The sequence below is a fragment of the Vombatus ursinus genome, unplaced genomic scaffold (genome assembly GCF_900497805.2).
Source record: "Vombatus ursinus unplaced genomic scaffold, bare-nosed wombat genome assembly UNPS02005286.1, whole genome shotgun sequence".
In the NCBI taxonomy this organism is placed as follows: domain Eukaryota; kingdom Metazoa; phylum Chordata; class Mammalia; order Diprotodontia; family Vombatidae; genus Vombatus; species Vombatus ursinus.
The window spans coordinates 3,243,279-3,265,176 of NW_020945064.1; the positions used below are offsets into that span (position 1 = coordinate 3,243,279).

Here is a 21,898-nt window from a genome sequence, read left to right on the forward strand (position 1 = left end):
TCTGCCCTTTCCCCCAGAGAGCTATCCCTAGTAACAAAGCAGTAAAAAGAAAGGGGGAAAAAATAAAAAGAAATTTAGCAAAACCAACCATCAGTTACCTCCCCTTTACTTCCCAAAGTGACAGGTTTGGGGGCTGGGGGTTACGGGCCACTTCTCCCCTTGTCCTGGGGCACCAGAGAAGCCCCATAGGGCGCTATCACAGAGCGCTCCATCACACTGACCACTCTTAAGGTCCCAGGTTGATCCTGAACAGAGACAGTGGCATCCCAATCTAGCAAGGCAGCACCCCCGCCCCCCCCAATCCTGCTGCCCTGACAACTAACCTGGGATCACTCCACCCCACAGACACACACAACCCAACTACCAGGGTCGTTCATACACGACCCCCAGTCTGCCAACTAACCCAGGGACACATACACACAACTAGTTGTACCTTTCCCTCTGCCCTTCCCCTTCCTTCTCTCTCGGTCCCCCTCCCCTCCCTCTGCTTTTCCTTCTCTCTGTCCCCTTCCCCTTTCTCTCCTGTGCCCCCCCTTTCCTTTTCCCTTTCTCTGCTCCCTTTCCCTCCCTCTCTTTCCTCTCTCCCCACTTCTCTTTTCCTCCCCACCCCTCTGTCCCGGGATAACTCCGCCCACTAAACATTGGGAATTCATTCAGTCCGCGGTCCGATCCTGCCTGCTGACTTCCTACTCCAAGTGGGCTGGACGTGGACGCAGAACTAACCGCGTAGCGTAGACGCCGCTCACTGCCTGGGTCGGGATTCTTGGCGAATCGGCTGGTATCTGGAAGCTGCGTTTGCCCCGCTCTGCAGGACTGATGGCGGGTGAGTGTCTCCCCTCTCCTCCCTTGCCCTCCCGGTCCTGCCCTGGGCAGTGGCCCCTTCCTTCCCAGAGACTTCACCAAGTTCCCCGTGGGTGTAGCTTTCTGCTTGGCTCTGAGGATTGGTACCTTTCTAGGTCTGGAGCCAACGTTTCTCTCAATTTGTCTTTGCAAACCTTTAAGGTACATTCATATATGTGTATGTATATATATCTTGAAGGTGTGTGTATATGTACATATTTGCATGTGTGTATACACATGGACACACACACACACACACCCCCATATAGTTTAGTGGTTTTTCAGTTATGTCCAACTCTTCATGACCCCATGACCTGGAAAGTCAACCCTCCCATGAAATGGCATGCCCAGGAGGGCTATACTCTTTTTTCTTTTACCGGGGACTAAACTGGCATTATTTAAGTCTGTCCCACCCTCCTCTATAATTTCAACCTAACTTTTCAAAATAAAGGATTAAAGGAATGGGATGCTGTAGGTATTTATTCAGTCATTCTTGACCGAAGGAAACTTTGAGAACGACCTCTGTTTTTTCTCATATAATCTCAGGAATTTTAGAATTGGAGAGACCTTAGTAGTTCAACCCCCTCAATTATTATTATTATTATTATTATTATTATTATTATTGTTAGGAGTGATTTGGAGCAAGTAAAATAGAATTATTGATGTCTTACATTTCTTCTTTTGAAATCGGTGTCCTTTGCCCATTCACATCCTGGAGAATAGCTCTTTACCTTAAATATTTTCATCAGTTCCCCATGTTTCTTGGCTATCAGACTTTTGTTTGAAGTGTTTGATGAGAAGATTCCCTTCTCCCCCCCCCCCCCCCCCCACACTGTACACTTTTTTATTCCACCTACATTTATTTTTGTTTGTGCAAAAGCTTTAAAATTTTATGTAGTTGAAGGACCTGGATTCAAATTCTGCTTTTAACCTATTGTGTGACCCCTGGATCCTTGTAACAAAGAAAAACTACTTATTCAGTGACTAATGCATGAGATGTTCTACCTCCAAGTCTGCTGTCTAGAGGAGGTAGTGCCACACCATCCTCTTTCTTGTTGGAATAAGATTGGCTATTGCAATTTTTCGGAGTTTGGCTTCTTTGGTATCAGTTTTTTGTCACCTTCATTATTAGTAGTCATTATGTGTATCATCCTTCTGGTCCTGCTTAGCTCACATCTATCTTCCCATGTTTCTCCAGTTTCCTCACAGTTGTCATTTTCTGCACAATTTTACATAACATTCATATATCACCATTTGTTCATTCATTTACGACTTGTTCCAAATATTGGTCTTTTCTTTACCAGTACCAGATGTTTTTCGATGGTTATTGCTTTGCTAATTTTATTTTAGTTCTCTCTTCCTCCAGTTCCTCCGGCAGCCGTTCTGGGGTTGGGGCAATTTCCTGATTTGAGCATCCTGGAGACACCTTAAACTCAACAGGTCCAAAACTGAATTCATTATCTTCCTGTCTCCCCTCCCCACCCCACCCCCAACCCTCCCTTCTCTCTAACTTTCCTCTTACTGTAGAGGGCTCCACCACCCTCCCAGTCACCCAGCTTGAAACCCAGGTGCCATCCTCAACATTCTTTCCCACTTTCCATAGCCAATCTGTTGCCAAGTTCAATCGATTTTACTTTGTAACATATCTGCCAAACTATTGCAGTAATCTGTGGTTTGGTCCCCTTGCCTCAAGTCTCTCCCCACTCCAGTCCATCCTCCACTCAGCTGTCAAATTAATCTTCCCAAAGCATGAATCTGACCATGTCACCCACCACCCCCATTTAGTAAACTCCAGTGACTCCTGATCTCTTCCAAATCAAATATAAAATTATATTTGGCATTCAAAACCCTTCACAACCTGCCCCCCGCCCCCACAACTGCCAGTCTTCTTACACCTTACTCCGGGACATCTGGGATCTGGGATCCAGGAATATTGAGCTCCTTGCTGTTCCTCAATCTAGACCCTCTATCTCCCCACTGTGGTCATTTTCTTTCTTTCTTTTTTTTTTTTTTTTTGGGTAGGCAATGGGGTTAAGTGACTTGCCCAGGGTCACACAACTAGTAAGTGTTATGTGTCTGAGTCCGAATTTGAACTCAGGTCCTCCTGAATCCAGGGCCGGTGCTCTATCCACTGTGCCACCTAGTTGCCCCAACTGTGGTCATTTTCACTGGCCGTCTCCCATGCATAAAATGCTGTCCCTCCTCATCTCTGTTTTGTGGCTTCCTTCAAGTCCCAGCTAAAATCTTCCCCAATCCTCCCAATTGCTAATATCTTCCTTCTTTTGATTACATCCTTTTTACCCTGTATGTATCTTGCTTGTACATAGCTGTTTACATGTTGTTTCTCCCATTAGACTGTGAGGCTCTTAAGAGCAGGGACTGTCTTTTGTGTTTTTTTTTTTTTGTATCTCTAGTGCTTAGCATATAATAGGAATTTAATAAATGCTTATTGTTTTTTTTTTTTTAAAGTGAGGCAATTGGGGTTAAGTGACTCGCCCAAGGTCACATAGCTAGTACATGTCAAGTATTTGGTCTGAGGCCGGATTTGAACTCAGGTCCTCTTGACTTCAGGGCCGGTGCTCTATCCACTGCGCCACCTAGCTGCCCCATGCTTATTGATTGACTGACTGACTGGGTGCTCTCACACACAGGTGGTCCTGCATTTCTTGAATGTCTTCCTTCCTGACCTGCCTTCTCAGAGCCCTCAGCTTCCTCCAGAGGACAAATGGAGTACTTCCCCCTTCATTTCCCTTCCTCATCCCCCCAACTATTAACGTTCACCCCCTCTTAATCTTACTTTACATTAAGAGAGAAACAGAGACAGAGAAAGAGAATCAGAGAAAGACAGAGAGAGAGAGAAAGACAACTCGATTTAAGTACAAATGAAATGATTGAATAATTTAAACAGTGACTTGTCTCTTCTTTTTCCTTCTGGGTCTACCTGTATCTAATTTAGCCAATGAACAGGGGAAATCCAATTTGATTTTCTTTATGCAATGTAGAATGTATTTTGGAATGTTTATTATTAAAGAATTGAAACAAGCCAATGGGGAAAAAACCAACAACTTTTCAGCCCTTTGCAAATTAAACTGTACAGGCAACTCAAAACATGACTAATGTGAAAATAAATGACAAAGTAAATAGCTATTGGCCATAACATGCCTGCATTTTGTCTAGTGTTGAAATCCGTGATTGCGTGAATAAAGAAGCCAGGTGGGCTGGAGAGGGAGCTGCAGATCCTTTTGGTAGTCAAAGGCATTTTCCCTTTTCCAGGTCCTACATTTACCTCTTTTGTCCCCCTATTTAAAAAAAAAAGAATTTAAAAATCCACTGAACTTAAGTGATTTTCAAATTCAGCAGAGGGAATGCTGGACTTGGAGCTGAGAAGACCGTGGTTCAAATCCTGCCTTAGTCACTTATTAGTTGTGTGACCTGAGGCACCTCACTTCACCTGTAGGGGCCTCCGTTTCCTCATTTATAAAATAAGAGTTAGACTCTGGTTTCTAAGTTTCCTTCCAACTCTAAATCTATGACCCTATAACCTGGACAGAATCTGGAATTCCTCAATATTTATCATACTGTGTTGTTGTTGTTGTTCAGTTGTTTAGTAGTGCCTGACTCTTTGTGACTCCATGGAACATAGAGCACCAGGCCCTTCTATCCTCTACTGTCTCTTGAAGTCTATCCAAGTTCATGGTCACTGTTTCCCTTGCTACAAAAGGCTGCAATTAAGCGTGGATATATATACACATAGGTAGATATCTATAAACATATATACACATATACACTCATACACAGCTATGTAAGACTGTACTATGCCTATTTCCACTTGTTATCTGTTTCTCTGAAGGTGAATAGCATCTTCCTTCATAAGTTCAAGTCTTCCCATTTTTTCTAAATCGAAGTTCATCACTTCCTACACCACAGCAATATTCCAACCCAATCACATCCAATCTGAGAGATTGTCTATGAAAGTTTCCCCCCGATTTTCTGTATCCCTTCTATTCTTGGCTGCATAGGTTTTATTTATACAAAAAAAATTTTAATTTAAAATAATCAAAATTATCCATTTTATACTTCAACAATGCCTTCACCTTAAAATATGTATAATATTGCTGACACATACTGTAATGTCCCTGTTTTTCTCTTTTGATTAATCTATTTTAGCTTTAGCTTCATCTGAGATCATGATTATTACCCCTTCTTTTTTTACATAATAAATTCTACTCCTGACTTTTATTTTATCTTTGTGTGTATCTCTCATTTTTACAGCATTTCCTGAAAGGAACATACTGTTGAATTCAAATTTTTAATCTATCAGTTTCCATTTTATGGGTAAATTCACCCCATTCACATTCTAACCTATCATTACTTGTTGTATGTGTTCCTCCTTCCTATTTTTCCTCTCTATCCTTCTCACCCTATTCCTCTACTTCACTTCTTCCCACTACCTTGCTTTCCTATTCCTTAACCTACCCACCCCTCCAAGAGTCTCTCCTTTATCCTCTCCCCCCACCCTATCCTCTTGCTCTCTTTATTTCTTTCTATATTTAGAAGACTTTTATACCCTTCTAGATGTAGATGTTGTTCCCTCTTTAACCCATTCCCAATCCATCACTACCTACCCTTCCCCCACTAGTTTCTTCTGTATCAACTTTTCCTTATATGCCTCATTTGTATGAGATAATTACTCCTTTTTCTCTCTCCCTACAGTTTTAATTTTTTTAGAATCACCTCATCATACATAATCATTGATTCTTATGGTACAATAGTATTCCATGACATTTGGCTGCCATAGCTTATTCAGCCATTTTCCTTTAGTTGGGCACCTTCCCTGGCATGTTTGTTTACCAATGTTGTGATCTGAGTAAGCTATCTGTGAACTACTCTGGGTCAAGGGAATAATTCATCCTGGTTTTGACAACTGAAGCCAAGGCTCTGAAAAAATATATATGTATTGAGTAATATGGCAATGTTTTACATGACTGCACATGTATATAATCTGTATTCAAAGAGAGGGGAGGGGAGAGAGGACAGGAGAGAATATGGAACTCAAAATTTCAAACAAAGAGCTTACGTTCTCTGAGGCACATATGACGTCTTGATTAACCCAGTGATCTCTATGGCTCTACTGGCTGGCTCACGCCAGCGGAAACACCGCTGGCTGGTCACTCATTACTTCTGTGTTTCCTGTGATGTCTTTTACAGGCAAGAAAGCACTGATAGTTCTGGCTCACTCAGAGAAGACGTCGTTCAACTATGCCTTGAAAGAAGCCGCTGTGGAGACTTTAAAGAAGAAAGGCTGGCACGTCACAGTGTCGGACCTGTATGCCTTGAATTTTAATCCGTTGATCTCCAAAAAGGACATCACAGGTACCTGGTCTGTTACTCTCTTTGGGCTGAGCCCTCTGGACCTAGTACTGTCTCCTGTGGGCCACCACTTTCTGAGTCCCCCTTCTCCTTCCTTCTTCAGGTGGCCTAAAGGACCCTGACAACTTTCAGTATACAACTGAATCTGTTCAGGCTTACAAGGAGGGGAGGCTGAGCTCGGACATTGTCGCTGAACAGAAGAAGCTAGCAGATGCAGATCTTGTGATATTTCAGGTATTGGACTGGGAGAGGGGGAGCAGTATGGGGAAACTGGCTTCTTCCATTAATGTCCAGCTTGTTTTTCATTATCTGTGTGATCTTTTTTTTTTTTTTTGGCTAGACAATGGGGTTAAGTGAGTTGCCCAGGGTCACACAGCTAGTAAGTGTTATATGTGTCTGAGGCCAGATTTGAACTCGGGTCCTCCTGAATCCAGGACCAGTGCTCTATCCACTGCGCCACCTAGCTGCCCCTATCTGTGTGATCTTAAGCAAGCCCCATCCCATGTTGTATCAGGTTCCTCTTCTATAAAATGGGACCAATATCACCTGCTCCACCTACCTCAAAGAACCTTTGTGAGGATAGAATGAGATTGTATGTAAAAGTGCTTGATCATATAATCATAACTACTGATAATTGTATAATCCTTTGAAGTTTGCAAAGTCATTTAACATGCCCTGTATCATTAGAGACTCACAAAAACCCTAGGAAGTAGGCAGTGTAGGTATTATTATCTCTGTTTTATAGATGATAATGTATGTGTTGTTCAGTCATTTCAGTTGTGTCTGACTCTTTGTGATCCCATTTGGGATTTTCTTGACAAAGAAACTGCAGTGGTTTGCCTTTACCTTTTCCAGTTCATTTTATAGATGAGGAAACTGAGGCAAACAGGAATAAGTGACTTGGCCAGGGTCACATAGGTAGTATATGAGGCTGGATTTGAATTCAGGTCTTCTTGACTCTAGACCCAATTGCTCTCTATCTACTGTGCCACCTAGCTGCCCTAAGATCATGTAGTTTAGTGGATAAAGAGCTGGCCTCAAACCCAGGAGGAACTGAGTTTGAATCCATCCTATTTTTTTTTCTTTGTATGAACAGTGCAGGAAACTTCTGGCGTGAAAAGTTCATTCACTGAAACAGATTAACAACCTGCTGGCAACCTATCTTTTAAATTAAATTTTATTTTATTTTCAAAGATATGCCTTCACTCCTTCCACATCCTCTCCACGTTGAGAAAGCAAGAAAAACAAAACCCTTGCTACAAGCATGTATAGTCAAGCAAAACAAATTCCCACATTGACCATGTCCAAAAAATACATACCCACATATATAATATTAATACATATATAGTGTGTATATCTACATATATATGTAGATATACACATGCACATATACATGCATGCATGCATGCATGCATTCTTTCCCTCACCTACCTCGTGGTGGGCAGTATGTTTCATCACAGGTCCTTTAGAATTTGGTTGGTTGTTGTGGCAACCTGTTTTCTGAAAGAACTACCTAGGACACTGAAAGCTCAATCATAATGACTGTATGACCTTGGACAAGTCACTTAACTTCTCTGAGACCGTGGCAACTCTTTGACAATATAAAATACCATGATGACCAACCATGATTTCTTTGGAGAGCTTTGCTTCTCTTTAAGACTGTAAGCTGCAGAGAAGGAGGAAGGAATTTCCTCATCCTCCCCCTGGAATCACTGGTAGTGACTCTATCCCTTTTTATTTGCAGATGAGGAAACAGGCTCAGAGAGATTCTTTGACTTATATGGTCAACCAAATAGTAAGAGGCAGGATTTAAACCCGGGTCTTCCTTGCGCCAAATCCAACATTTTATCCACTGTACAGTGCAACCTCTTAATATGATGTCAAGTGGTACTACTTCCTATATATTACATGTCTATGCATATTTGAAGATGACAGCTGAGTGCCTGGCTATTCATGTGTATGGATGAGATTGACTGAAGTTTCATAAGGGACAGCTAATTTTCCCCGTGGTAGCTTATGAGTGTAATGACCATTGATTTCCCATTCGTAATGGGGTCTGATGATGCGTGCAGTTTTCCCTCTCTCTGTTTCCTGGGATGTTTGTGGTCTACCTACAACAAATTACTTCATCTCTATTTCATAATCCATTGACGCAGAGGATAGTGTTGGATTTGCAGTTAAAAAGAAGGGGATTCAAACATCATTTTGGACACTTACTAGCAGTGTAATCCTAGGCAAGTCATTTAACCTCTTTCTGCCTTGGTTTCCTCACCTGCAAAATGGGAAGAATAGTACCCACAACCCTTAGCCCACAGGGTTGTTGTAAGGATCTCATGAAATAATGCATGCAGGGGCAGGTAGGTGGCGCAGTGGATAGAGCACCAGCCCTGAAGTCAGGAGGGTCTGAGTTCAAATCCAGCCTCAGACCAAACACTTGACACTTACTAGCTGTGTGACCCTGGGCAAGTCACTTAACCCCAACTGCCTAAAAAAAAAAAAAAGAAAAGAAATAATGCATGCAAAGGCTTTGCAAACCTTAAATCACCATATCCATGTCGATTATTATAATTACATCTTAAGAGAGAGGCCTTTTGGGAGGCATTTCCCTCGGTCCTTGAAGAGGTAGGTACCTCTGGTAACATAGTCTGAACCTCTCTGTCTCTCTTTTCTTAACCACAGCTCAATCTTACTTCCTCTTTCTCTTTTCCATGCTTGCCCCTGGGCTGCTGAGGCTTTCCACCTCATTTCTTGTTATCCCCCCTCTTTCCTCTCTGTTGCCAGACGTTTGAGATCCCTCTCTTCTGAGACTGGGTCGATATTGTATAAAGGAGCTAAGAGGCATGATGGGGTTTCTTCAGTCTGTGTGAACATTCTGCCTGTCGACCGTCGCTCAGATCCATCGGAGGGCTTATCACACATAATATAAAGCCTGTGATTGATTGATTGAGACTCGGCATTTTGTTCTTGCTGTATATGGTGGTGTGTGTCTGACCTGAATGGTTTTCTCAATCAACACTCCCCCGACTCTTACGTTAGCTACAGCTATTGCTTCCCAGTTAAATCTGTTCAGTTGTTTTTCAGTCATTGTCTGACTCTTTGTGACCCCATTCAGGGTTTTCTTGACAGAGATACCAGAGTGGTTTTCCATTTCCTTCTCCAGCTTATTTGACAGATGAGGAAACTGAGGCAAACAGGGTTAAATGACTTGCCCAGGGTCACACAGTGTCTGAGGCCAGATTTGAACTCAGGAAGATGAGTCTTCCTGACTCCAGGCCTGGCACTCTGTGCACTATGGTTCCCCCTCGCTGCCCTCTCCTTCAGTAGGTTTTCTTAACACTTCTTTCTGAAACCTCTTCTCCTGCTGTAGCCTGCTGTGCTAGAGCTGCGAGAACATGCTACTCGTAAATCTGTCATTTGTGCTCACAAGACTACCCTTGGGGGCAGCTAGGTGGCGCAGTAGATAGAGCACCAGCCCTGGATTCAGGAGAACCTGAGTTCAAATTTAGCCTCAGATCAAACACTTGACACTTACTAGCTGTGTGACCCTGGGCAAGTCATTTAACCCCATTGCCTAACCAAAAAAAAAAAAAAGACTACCCTCAATGACTCCATGTTACTGATCCAATCTTGCCTTTTGAGGTTGAGAATAGGACCTCGATGACACTGGCAAAATTTCTTAGGAAAGGGGAGGGGAGTCAGCATTTATTAAGCACCTATTATGTGTCGGGCATTGTGCTAAGCACTTTTACATTATAGTATTTGATCTTTTCTAGAAGACTGTTGTTCTCTGAGGCATTCCCAGGTCTTTTAATCATACAATAGATTGCAGAAGACCACTGCCCTCTCATTCTTTTCCTTGCTCTGAAGCCTGCTGCCATATATGTATGCCTCATAGTCAGTCTCCACAGAATCACAGAATGTCAGAGCTGGAAGAGATCTCGGTGGTGGTGGCCATTCGGTCTAACTCTGAGCAAGAATCCCCTCCATGACACACCCAGCAAATGGGTGAACTACCTGACGACTTCCATTGAAGCAGCCTCTGCTACCCCTTTCACAGCACATTTGACTTGGGAACGGGTCTAAATGGTTGTGAGTTTTTCCTGATCTCAAGCCTCAATTTGTTTCTTTGGAAGTCCCACTCCTAGTTCTACTCTCTGGGGCTAAATTGTTGTTGTTTTTTTGTCCTTTGTTTCAAAGAGTACCAGTGACATCATGGGGTGATGTCTTTTTTTTTCTTCTTTTTTTTTTCTTTTTTTTAGGCAATTGGGGTTAAGTGACTTGCCCAGGGTCACACAGCTAGTAAGTGTCAAGTGTTTGATCTGAGGCCGGATTTGAACTCAGACCCTCCGGACTTCAGGGCCGGTGCTCTATCCACTGAGCCACCTAGCTGCCCCTTTTTTCTTCTTTTTGATGAGGCAATCGGGGTTACACAGGTCACACAGCTAGTAAGTGTCATGTGTCTGAGGCTGGATTTGAACTCAGGTCCTCCTGACTCCAAGGCCAGAGCTCTATCTACTGCACCACCTAGCTGCCCCCAACGGGGTGATGTCTTGACTCACTTGAATTGGATTTAAGTGAGGCAGAGCTGCAAAAAGTCATCAGCTTCAGTCTGTCTTCCAGAGTCATGGAAGTCCAGTGGCAAGACAAGTCAGGACGACTTGTCCTGGCCAGTGGATGACCTTGGCATCTTTGATGTCTGACTAAGCTCTAAGCTGCCTTTATGGCAGTTGGAACAAATTGTTCTTATCCATCCCTTCCTCCAGGGAAAGCCTTCCCATGCTTGGGGTGGACAGCTCCCTACCTCACCAATGAGTTTGAGGCTTCTGGGGCTAAAATAGGACAAGGTTAAATCACCCTTCCATGGGATAGCCTTTTGAACACTCAAATACAACTAACATGCACCCTGAGCCTTTCCTTCTTCAGGTTAATTGTTTCAGGTTCCTTCAGCCTATCCTCATATATATGGCTTTAATATCCATCATCATCCTGGTTATTCTGCTCTGGCAACTTTCCATCTTATTGGTGTCCCTTCTAAGCTGTGGTGGTCGTAATTACACAAAGAACTCCAGATTGGCTCTGACCAGATCAGGGCATTCATTAAATGCCTACTGTGTTCTAGACGCTGTGTTTGACTCTCAGGATACACATACAAAGAATTAAATAATTCCTACTCACAATGTGTGTATATTCCAATGAGGGAAATGTCAACTACATATAGCATATTCAGAATAAATATAAAATTAATAACCACATATGTAGACAAAGTATTTAATACAATTTAGTTCAGGAGGGAGGGCACTCGCAAGGAAAGGCTTCATGCAGAAGATGGCGGCTGAACTGCATCTTAAGGGAAGGTGCAGATCCTATGAGGATCTCCTTATTCTGGCAGAGCAACATCTTTTTTTGGCTGCCACGTCACATTGCTGACTCATACTGAGCTTGCAGTCCACCCCTCTTAATTTGATTATTCTAAATCTTTCATTTACTCTCATTGATCAGGGTCATCAAGGTCACCTTAGTGGCTTTTAGGCCAATGTCTTAAATGAGACATTTTTGGCTGTGTAGAGGGCTTTCCCTACTTATTTATTCTAGCATTGTTTTTGTTTTTTAGAAAAACTGGGACAATGAACTCTTCTGTCTCATATAGTTTTCATTTATGATTTCTTGAAATAGAGCTCTGGAAAACCAGGCTTTGATAAAGCCCTTTGGGATTCAAATAGAGCTCCTTGACTATGCCTTTAAACCCCAAATCACTCTGGCTCTCACTGATTGGCCAATAATACATCCCAGCCCAAGCCTCACTTGCTCATTGTTTGGGTTTTGATGGCTTAGAGTGAGTGTAAATAGCAATTGTTTCTGTTCTGGCCAGAAACCCTGAGGGTCACCCCTGCCCAGTTTAATTTTTTTTTTTGAGTAGACAAACTAGGCCATCTTTTGCCTCATTTCTTACCTAGCTTTAAATCACTGAATGGGTGTTGCCTCACACAAACTGAGACCTGGGAAAGACCTTAGCTTAAAAAGGCTAAGGTCACCCACTGCGTCCGGGGCCATCTACAGTCATCCTGATCTATGCCTTGCCACTGGACTCTGATGACTCTGGAGGAGAGACTGGAGCTGATGACTTTGCATAACTCTGCCTCAATTAAATCCAAGTCACTTGCAAGTCAATACAGTACCCTCCTGATGTCATTGGTCCTCTTCAAGAATGAAGGCAGAACAACAACAATAATATGATTTCACCCTCCAGATTTTCCATCAGTTCCTAATGTTGTGGTGATGCTGCCTGACAGTTAGCTAACTACCCTGCTCTCCTATTTATGTGTAGGTCTCAGTTATTGTGTACAATAGTTAGTTCCTGGACGACTACTTGAAAAACTCTCCCAGGGGACCAAAAGTTTGGTCTAAACATGGGTTGCCAAGTTTGGAGTTGCATCTGCAAGTCTGAATACATTAAGTAATTCTTATGAGCAACCTTCAATTCACCCATCAGAGAGCTCGGAAGGCATCAGGCTTATAGGAAACCTCTCTTTCTAAGAAAAAGTTGTTTTGGTTTGTGTTTTTCCCCCTAATTTGGCCTTAAGGGCATAACATGATGTTAAGCACTCTCAGGTACAGAAGAGGTAAAAAATTTTGAAGGATGGTACAATGGATAAAGTTCTAGACCTGGACACACAGAGAGCTAAGTTCATTCACTGATTATTAGCTGTGTGGCCATGAACAAGTCTGCCTCAGTTTCCTCATCTGTAAAATGAGACATAATAGCACCTACCTGCCAGAGTTTTTGTGAGGTTAAAATGAGATAATATTTGTAAAGTATTTTGCAAACCTTAAAGCACTATGTAAATGCTAGATATTAGCTATTTTTAAAAATGTTTCACGTTTGATTTAATATGAGGCACACTGCCAAAGACTGCTTGCTCTTTAGATATGTTACTAATAATATTTGCAGCACAAGTAACTGAATTCAGTGAAAAATCTAATGATGTCTACAGATTGTGAATTTCTGGCATCACACCTCCCCTCCTAAAAAGAGCCATTAATGGCCACAAGCTGCCTGAGCCATCCCTTTGGTGGGCATATACTAATTTGGTCAAGTCCAAAAGAGCCCTCTTCTAAGACTTCCAAGTGAGAGAGGTTTCCTAAAGTTCAAGTACTTGTCCCTGTCATCTTCCAATTGGGTACCAAAAAAAGAGAATTGAAAGCAGAAAATTGGAGCTGAAACAATAGAAACCAGCCAAACTGAAGAGCCCTGCAGTTGCTTCTGAGAGCGCAGACATGGATGTTCCTGAAGTCCTGATGAACCAAGACCCATCTCCTTTAGATACCAATGCAATGACCACTGCTGTCACTCAGGCTGATTTTTTTTCTCCACTGGTCTGAACTGCGTTGAGTGGACCATAGGCACAGAATATGAGGCAGAGGGGGAAAAGACTGAGCGTGCCATTTTAGACCTAAAGCAACTGGGAGATAAGACCCCAGTCATTACATTTTAAGACTAAAATGGGAGGGAGAGGGACTTCAACCTTCCAATAGAACAAGGCTGCTTATTTTAATAACTGCATTTCAATACCATTGGCTTCCTTTATAATCCTATGTGTTTTGTTTTATGCATAAAAATATTCTGGGAAGGGATCCATAGGTTTCATCAGACTGCTAGAGGGGTCACACACACACACACACACACACACACACACACACACACACACAGAGCACATGGGAGCATAGAATTAAAACTGTAAGGGCCCAAGAACATATTTTTTAATTAGTTACTTTATTTTATTATTGATTTTCTATTTTTTTTATTTATTTATTTTTAGTTTTCAACATTCACTTCCTTAAGATTTTGAGTTCTAAATTTTCTCCCCCTCCCTCTCCCCTCCTCTCCCCAAGATGACGTGCAATCTGATATATACTATACATATACATTCATATTAAGCATATCTTCACATTAGTTACGTTGTAAAAAAGAATTAGAACCAATGGGAGAAACCAGGAGAAAGAAGAAACAACAACAAAACAAAAAAAAGAGAGAGAGAGAGCAAATAGCATGCTTCGATCTACATTCAGACTCCATAGTTCTTTCTCTGGAGGTGGACAGCATTTTCCATCATGAGTCTTTTGGAGTTGTCTTAGATTCTTGCATTGCTGAGAAGGGCTAAGTCTGTCAAAGTTAGTCATCACACAGTGTGGCTGTTACTGTGTACAATGTTCTCCTGGTTCTGCTCACTTCACTCAGCATCAGTTCATGTAAGTCTTTCCAGGTTTTTCTGAATTCTGCCTGCTCATCATTTCTTACAGCACAATAGTATTCCATTACATTCATATACCACAACTTGTTCAGCCATTCCCCAACTGATGGGCGTCCCCTCAATTTCCAATTCTTTGCCACCACAGAAAGAGCTGCTATAGATATTTTTGTACATGTGGGTCCTTTTCCTAACCCTTTGGGCACAGAAGAACATCTATTTTAAAAAACAAGCTTTTGTTGACATCTTTGTTTTTACATTGCCTACATTTCTCCCTACAGCCCACGCCCTTTCTTTCCCAGAGAGCCATCCTTTATTAAAACAAAAAAAAAAAAAAAAAAGGAGAAAAGAAAAAGAAATGGAAGGGGCAAACCCAGCAAACCTGACAAATGATCCAGAAAAGGCTGACAGTGCATGTGGCGCTCCAAGCTTGCACACCTCCATCCCTGCACAGGAGTGAGGAGGGATGTCATTTCATGCATCTTCTGTGGGCCCAAGCGCTCTTTGTCATTTTGCAACGTCCATTTTGAGTGGTTTCGTGATGGTGACTCCTGCCATTTGCATTGCTGTCCTCCTTGTGTATGTTGTCCTCTTGGCCCTGCTCATTTCACTCTTCATTAGTTGGTGTTAAATCTTCCCACGCTTCTCTGTATTTGTCACATTTATCACAATATTCCATTCTTACATTCATGTACCACCACTGAGAAAATCTATTCTTTACTCCAGGGCAGCGAGGTGGTGTAGGGGATAGAGTGCTGGGCCTGGAGTCAGGAAGATCTGAAATCAAATCTGACCTCAGACACTAGCTGTGTGACCCTGGGCAAGTCACTAAATCCTGTTTGCTTCAGTTTCCTCATCTGTAAAATGATCTGGAGAAGGAAATGGCAAATCAGTCCAGTATTTTTGCCAAGAAAACCCCAGATGATCACAAAGAGTCAAACACAACTGAAATGATTAAAGAACGTTTAAACAGTGTTTACTCCCATTATGTCATATTAAGGATTAGTAATCAAACAGCATTCTACAAAGACTTTCCTTTGTGAAGAAATCCCTTAGCCAGCCCCAGGACAATTGTGAGCAAATGCTCACAATTCCTGTTTGCAGGAATTAGTGAAAGCCTGTGGTTTTATAAGGAGGAGGTACCTACATTCCATTTTCCAACCACCATATTTATTCCAGTAGCCTTAGTCAGGCTACTGGAAAAATATTGATTGGACCATACTATGAAAGTAAATTCAACCTTAACCATTTCTACCTCAACTTTGCAGGCAGAGGTGATACTTTATCAAACTTTGGGCATATTCAGACACACCCATCCATTTGTATCCCTGGACAATACTGGGAATGATAATGACTAACAGTTTTCTTTTTTCTTGATGCTTGATTAAATAATGGACTGTTCCAGTCAAAAAGAAAGGATGCTAGGGGGCAGCAGAAGTTTAGTTACTCTGCGGGAGTTGGGAAGTCCTCTGTCTCCCACCCCACCTCCAGCATCTTTAATGCAGCATGATGTAGAATGGGGAGGGGGTCAAACTCAAATAGAAATAGATCCCTGCAAGCAGCATATTAACTTAGAAAATCATGAATTAACATCCTTTATTTTGTTAAACATTTCCCAATTACATTTTAATCTGGCAGAGTTATGTATGGGCCCCATGTTTGACCCCTCTGGTGGAGTGGATAGAATGCCAGGCTTGGATTCATAGGATTATACTTCTTTAGATGGAAGGAATCTCAGAGAACATCTAGTCTATCCCTTCATTTTACAGATATGGAAACTGAGGCCCAGAGAGGTGAGGTGATTTGCCCGAAGTCACACTGATCAGAGATGGGATTTGAACTGAGGACCTCAAATTCCACATTCAGTGCCCCTCCCAGTATACCAAGCTGCCTCCCGGAATAAAAAAGACCTAGGTTCAAATCCTGCCTCAGGCACTTACTAGGCTGAAGGCAAGTTACTTCACTTCTGAGCCTCAGTTTCCTCATTTCTAAAATCAGACAGTTGGGGTAGATGGTCTTTAGGGTTCCTCCTAGCTCTAAGTCTCCAAAAAAGGGCTTCTGAGCCTTGTCTACTCTGCCAAAAAAACAAGCGGAAAAAAACCCCCCAAAAACCTCCTAACCAATTTGTTCTTCCATTTTGTTTTTCAGTTTCCACTGCAGTGGTTTGGACTGCCTGCCATCCTGAAGGGTTGGTTTGAAAGAGTTTTCATCGGAGAATTTGCTTTTTCATACAGCACCATGTATGACAAGGGGCCCTTTAAGGTAGGCAGCTGGGGCTGGCTTTCTTGTAGTAGTTTGGGTTTCAGCTATATTCTAGCTCAGAACAGAACTCTAAAGATGATCAGGGATCAGAATCAACCTCCATTTCTTTGGGGGGATGTTTAGGAAGTGTTATAAGTTAAACAGGGGGAGGAAGAAAACAGTAGGTGAGGGGAACAGATATTTCTGTATGTGTGGCAGTTTTCAGGTAATGCTATATTTATTCTTTGGGCCTAAAACAATGTAAGAGAGGAAAAACTTTATTCTCCTTTTTCATCAATTTTAAGTATCTCCCGGTCCAAGATTCCCATTATCTAAATGGTTTGCTGGGGCCTGGTCAAAGGCCATTACAAAATAATGGATGTGGCCTCTTTTCCTCAGTGGCCAAGATGAGTCACCAAGGCCAGGTTCCAGAGTCTGAGTCATTTAATTGAGACAGCCCTCCATCTAGAACTTTATCCTGATCAGCAACATGGTGTCTGCCGAGCGTTTATATTCAATTCAATCCAATAAGCCATTATTAATTAAGCACTTACTATGTACCTGGGCTATGGTAGGCCTACAGGTGGGCAGAGAGCATGGGCTAGCCAGGTGCTCAGGCGCACTTGGTCCATAACCTATGCTCATGGGTGGCCAGTCTTTGGGGATACAAGGGCAAACTAGAGAAAGCTCCTCTCCTCAGAGAGGCATTTAACAAATTAAACTTCTAAGCACATGGCTGCTGTAGCCTCAGAGCCATCCCTAACTTCTTATTTGCCCTTGCTCCACATATTCAGTGTGTTGCTAAATCTGACCATGTCTACCTCCACAACATCTCTGGCTTCTGAGTCCTGCTTTCTATTTACACAGTCATCATCTTGGTTCAGGGTCTTATCTCCTCTAGACTGAACCATTGAAGGAATCTCCCTGCCTCAACTCTCCCTCTCTTCCTTTTCTTCTCCCTAATTTGAGAGCAGGGGCTGTTTAATTTTTGTCTTTCCATCCCTGGTTCTCAGCATAGTGCCTGGTACGTAGTCAGTGCTTAATAAATGCATTTGTTGGTTGACTCATTTATGCACTCAGCAAACATTTATGAAGTGAATGAATATATCCATTCAACATTTATTAAGTGTAGACCTTACTAAATGTTTGTTGAATGTGGCCACTCAGTAGAGGAGATGCAGAGTTTAGATAAGACATAGCCCCTGACCTCATGGATCTTATAGTGTAGTAGATACTATCTCAAATGCCTTTGTCCCCAGATTTCTTTTTACCCCATGGTATTTTGGAGAAGCAAGCATAAAAACACAATTGCCCTGCCACTTTGGAAAAAATTTTTTATAAAGCACCCCATCATTAAAAATTTAGGGGTATATATCCCTAATATATATCATATTATATATATTATTTATGTGTATTACTATACTAATAATTATTATATTGACATTATATATTATGTATTAAGTAATTTACATTATTAAATATGTGTATCAGGATACTAAAATGATGTATATTATAAAATTTCTATGTAGACATAGAAATTTTAAAAGGATGAAATAAAGGTGAAATAATATTTGATTCTAGAGTCAGAATGACTTAGACCTTTGGGAATATTAATTGGAGAGGGGAAACCAATTAGGAAGTCATCCACAGCCCCTACTTTGGAGACTACTTTTAGATCATATTCATTTCATAGTGCCATCATTGGAGACAGCAGCTGCCATAGAAGGCTCCCTTTTCCTGCTATATTCACTCACAAAATATGACATTCTTGACCTCAGTGGCCACCCTCCCACAAATGGAATCCTCCCCTCTCCATCCATATCCCACCTGTTCTCCATTTCCTTTGTCACTATTTCTGCAGAGTCATCCTCAGTAAGGTGGAGGTGGGAGGTGCCACTGTGTTCAGCTGTATAAACAGCCCATAGGGTAGGATGATGCAGTCATTTCCCTGGAGCTACCTCATTAATCTCCTGTCACCACCAGCATCATCTTTCAACGGGCTGAAGAATAATGAAGTTTTTCTTCCACAGAACAAGAAGGCAGTGCTCTCCATCACCACTGGAGGGGGTGGCTCCATGTATTCACTGCTTGGTGTCCATGGGGATATGAATGTCATTCTCTGGCCAATTCAGGTACCTTATTTTTGGTGTATTTTGGGTTAATGAATGAACGTTTTGACCAAGTATCCTCCTGGAGAATTCAGAAAACTAGGGCTCAAATGCCACCTCTGACACAAGGTGTTGATGGTAATGATAGCCACCCTTCATATAGCATTTTAAGGTTTGCAAAATACTTTGCATATATCATGTCGCTTGTTCCTCACAACAATCCTGTGAGATGGGTGAGATTATCATCTCTGGTCTACAGATGAAGAGATGGAAGCTGAGAGACATTAAGCTACTTGTGTAGGGTCATAACCTTGTAGGTATCTAAAGCAGGATTTGAACTCAGTTCTTTCAGATTCCAGATCCAGTGCTCACACTAGCCATATGGCCATACCCAAGGAAATTTTCTTGTCAGTGCTCCAGGCAGCTCTAAGTTATAGAAGAATGACTGATGTTCCTCAGTGGATAGCATTTCCATCCTAGAAGGTCCCTCTGAAGATGAAATTGCAGGTTCAGACCCCTGGCCCCAAACAAAAAGCCAAAAGCATGGTGGTTCTCATTCTCAGAGGCTCTTTCTACCAAATCCTTGTTCATTCCCTCTGATACCACCTTTCAACCTTCTCAACAGATTGTACTGTCTGTGCCAATGTTACTGCCTTTTTCAATGACCGCTACAGAAATGAGGCGCTGTCTTTCATAAAGAGGGTGGGGTTTGTAGATATGTGAATCGTGTGGCTCCCTCGGAACCCGGTTATTTAGGGCGAGTACCATGAAATAGCCCTTGGGGTGCCTTGGGTGGGGTGCCTGACTTCTCAAGGAGCTGAAGGAGCTGCTGCTCCAATGAGTGAAGACTCATAGAACATCCAGCAGCTTTTGCAGCTTCTTGGATCATTTAGCTGGTAGAGTGTCTAGAGGGGAATCCCTCGGAGAAAAGAACAGCTGGCCTAGACTACAAAAACAGCTACTGTAAGTACTGTTGCACATGGAAGACCTTTTCCTATTTCTTTGGTCTTTTTTTTGGTATAGGCCTAGGCCAAGTCATTCAACCCCTCAGTGACCCAAGTGTGAATAAAGCAGCTGTTGCTTTGTTAGAGGTGTTTTCTCTTTGGGAATTCCCTAGACAAAGGAAATGTCAAGTTCAGTTCTTCCTCTTTGACCTCATCTCTCTCTCTCTCTGTGTCTCTTTGTCTCTGTCTGTCCCTCTCCCTCTCTTCCTTTTCTTCTCCCTAATTTCTCTCCCTCCCTCCCTTTCTCTGTTTTTCTCTTTTCTCTCTCTCCCTTTGTCTCTTTCCATATCTCTCTGTCTCCCTCCCTTCCTCACTCCATCACTCTTCCTTTTTCCCTCTCCCTCCCTCTCTCCTTCCCTTTCTCTGTCTCTCTGTCTGTCTGTCTCTCTCTTTTTCTCTCTGTCTGTCTGTCTCTCTCCTCTATCTGTCTCTTTAGACTCCAGTCTCTTGGATGGAACCTGCCATTTCATTGGTCCAGGATACTTCTAGTAAGGAAATTCCCTCCCAGTGAGTGCAGCTTGGCATCTACCCTGAAACTTATCAGTCCGACAGTTGTGTCTGGGGCACCGAGCTGTCAGGGTCAGTCAGTCAGTCAGTATCTGCCAATAGAAGCTAGGATGTAAGTAGACGTGTTTCCTAGGTTATTTCACAGAGCAGCTTAGTTATAAACATTCTGGTAACTTGGGTACTTCCCCATGCATTCTAACAGGAAACAGAAAGCATTCTTTGACTCATCCCTGTCTCTCATGTATTTCTAGAGTGGCATTCTGCATTTCTGTGGTTTCCAAGTCTTGGAACCTGAGCTCATCTACGGCATTGGGCACACTCCAGCAGATGAACGGCTTCAGATTCTGGAAAGATGGAAAAACCGCCTGGAAAACATCTGGGAAGAGAAGCCACTGTCCTTTGCTCCAAGCAGCTACTTTGATCTGAATTTTCAGTCGGGATTCTTGATGAAAAAAGAAGTGCAGGAAGAACAAAAAACCAAGAAAGTTGGGCTTTCTGTTGGCCACCACTTAGGCAAAGGCATCCCAACTGACAACCAGATCAAAGCCAAGAAATAGAACACCACAATACTTACTTTCTTTTAAGAATTTATCTAATTACCTAATTTCACTTTTAAAGTCTTCTTGACCTGACTGTCCAGGACTCCCCCTTCATCTATTTTGGGGGATCAAGTGGGGATGACAGTTCAGTGGCACTCAAAAGCTTCTAGATACTTTTTGTATTTGAGTTCTTAGCTTTAGCAGGTTCTAAGGATTGTCCCATGAGTTGGCTAAACCCGATATAGTCTCTAATTCTTTTTATTACTTGGATTTTATAAATATAGTATGTCAAACACTGGAGATTAATAGAGCTTTTATTGTTGCAGAACAAGAGTTGGAATTTATGTAAATCAGGATACGGTGTATGTATTTTAAAATTAAAAAAAAAGTTTATTCACATGAGTGTTTTTCTTAATTTAAAAAAGAGTAGCCCACAGCAAATGAATTGTTCTAAGAAAAAGCAAGACTATGCAAACCTTTTCTTGGTCATGCATATTTGTGTCTAAAATCCTATCCTCACCCTATTTGTGTTTCAAAACCTACAAGGTATTTAATTAATTTATGTTCACTCAATAGTAGGTCCTAACCTTCTATATAATAGGGGCTATGATTTTTAAGTTTCACTGTATTTGTGATTCAGGGGTGTCAGGCTCCCTCCCTCACCCTTTAAATGCTTCTCTTTTATTGGACATCCATCTTTTTTTCATTGATGATTAGGTTCAGGTTTGCAGAATATGTCATTTTGGTTTGTATCTTTAGCTCCTTTGCTTTTCAGAATGTAATATTCCGTTCTCTTCTGTGGTTTTTAGTTGGTGCAGAATTGTCTTGAATTTCATGTTCTTTAGGTTTGAAGGTCTTTCTTTTGATTGTTTGCAGAATTTGTTGCTTGCCATCAGAAGTGAATTGCTCAATTTAACCACTGTGTGTCTTGGAGCAGGATGAGTTTGTTTGTTTATTTGTTTTCCTGGAGATGATTCTGTGGATTCCTTTATTGGTGCTTTGTTTTCTATGTCGAGAAGATCTGGCTAGATTTCTTGTATTAT

General features: G+C 42.0%; 1 protein-coding gene across 1 annotated transcript; it reads left to right on the plus strand.

Annotated features, from left to right (window-relative positions):
• The first annotated feature begins 649 nt into the window (after window positions 1-649).
• Window positions 650-21,252, plus strand: NQO1 (NAD(P)H quinone dehydrogenase 1). Its single transcript, XM_027847592.1, has 6 exons — window positions 650-823; window positions 6,049-6,213; window positions 6,314-6,444; window positions 16,605-16,718; window positions 18,728-18,829; window positions 20,568-21,252. The coding sequence occupies exons 1-6, from the start codon at window positions 817-819 to the stop codon at window positions 20,871-20,873; spliced, it is 825 nt and encodes a 274-aa protein (XP_027703393.1). The 5' UTR covers window positions 650-816; the 3' UTR covers window positions 20,874-21,252.
• The last annotated feature ends 646 nt before the right edge of the window (window positions 21,253-21,898 follow it).

Coding starts and splice junctions, on each gene's coding strand:
- NQO1 (XM_027847592.1), top strand. Junction 6,214..6,313: donor CTCCAAAAAGGACATCACAG/GTACCTGGTCTG, acceptor TTCCTTCTTCAG/GTGGCCTAAAGGACCCTGAC. Junction 16,719..18,727: donor ATGACAAGGGGCCCTTTAAG/GTAGGCAGCTGG, acceptor TTTCTTCCACAG/AACAAGAAGGCAGTGCTCTC.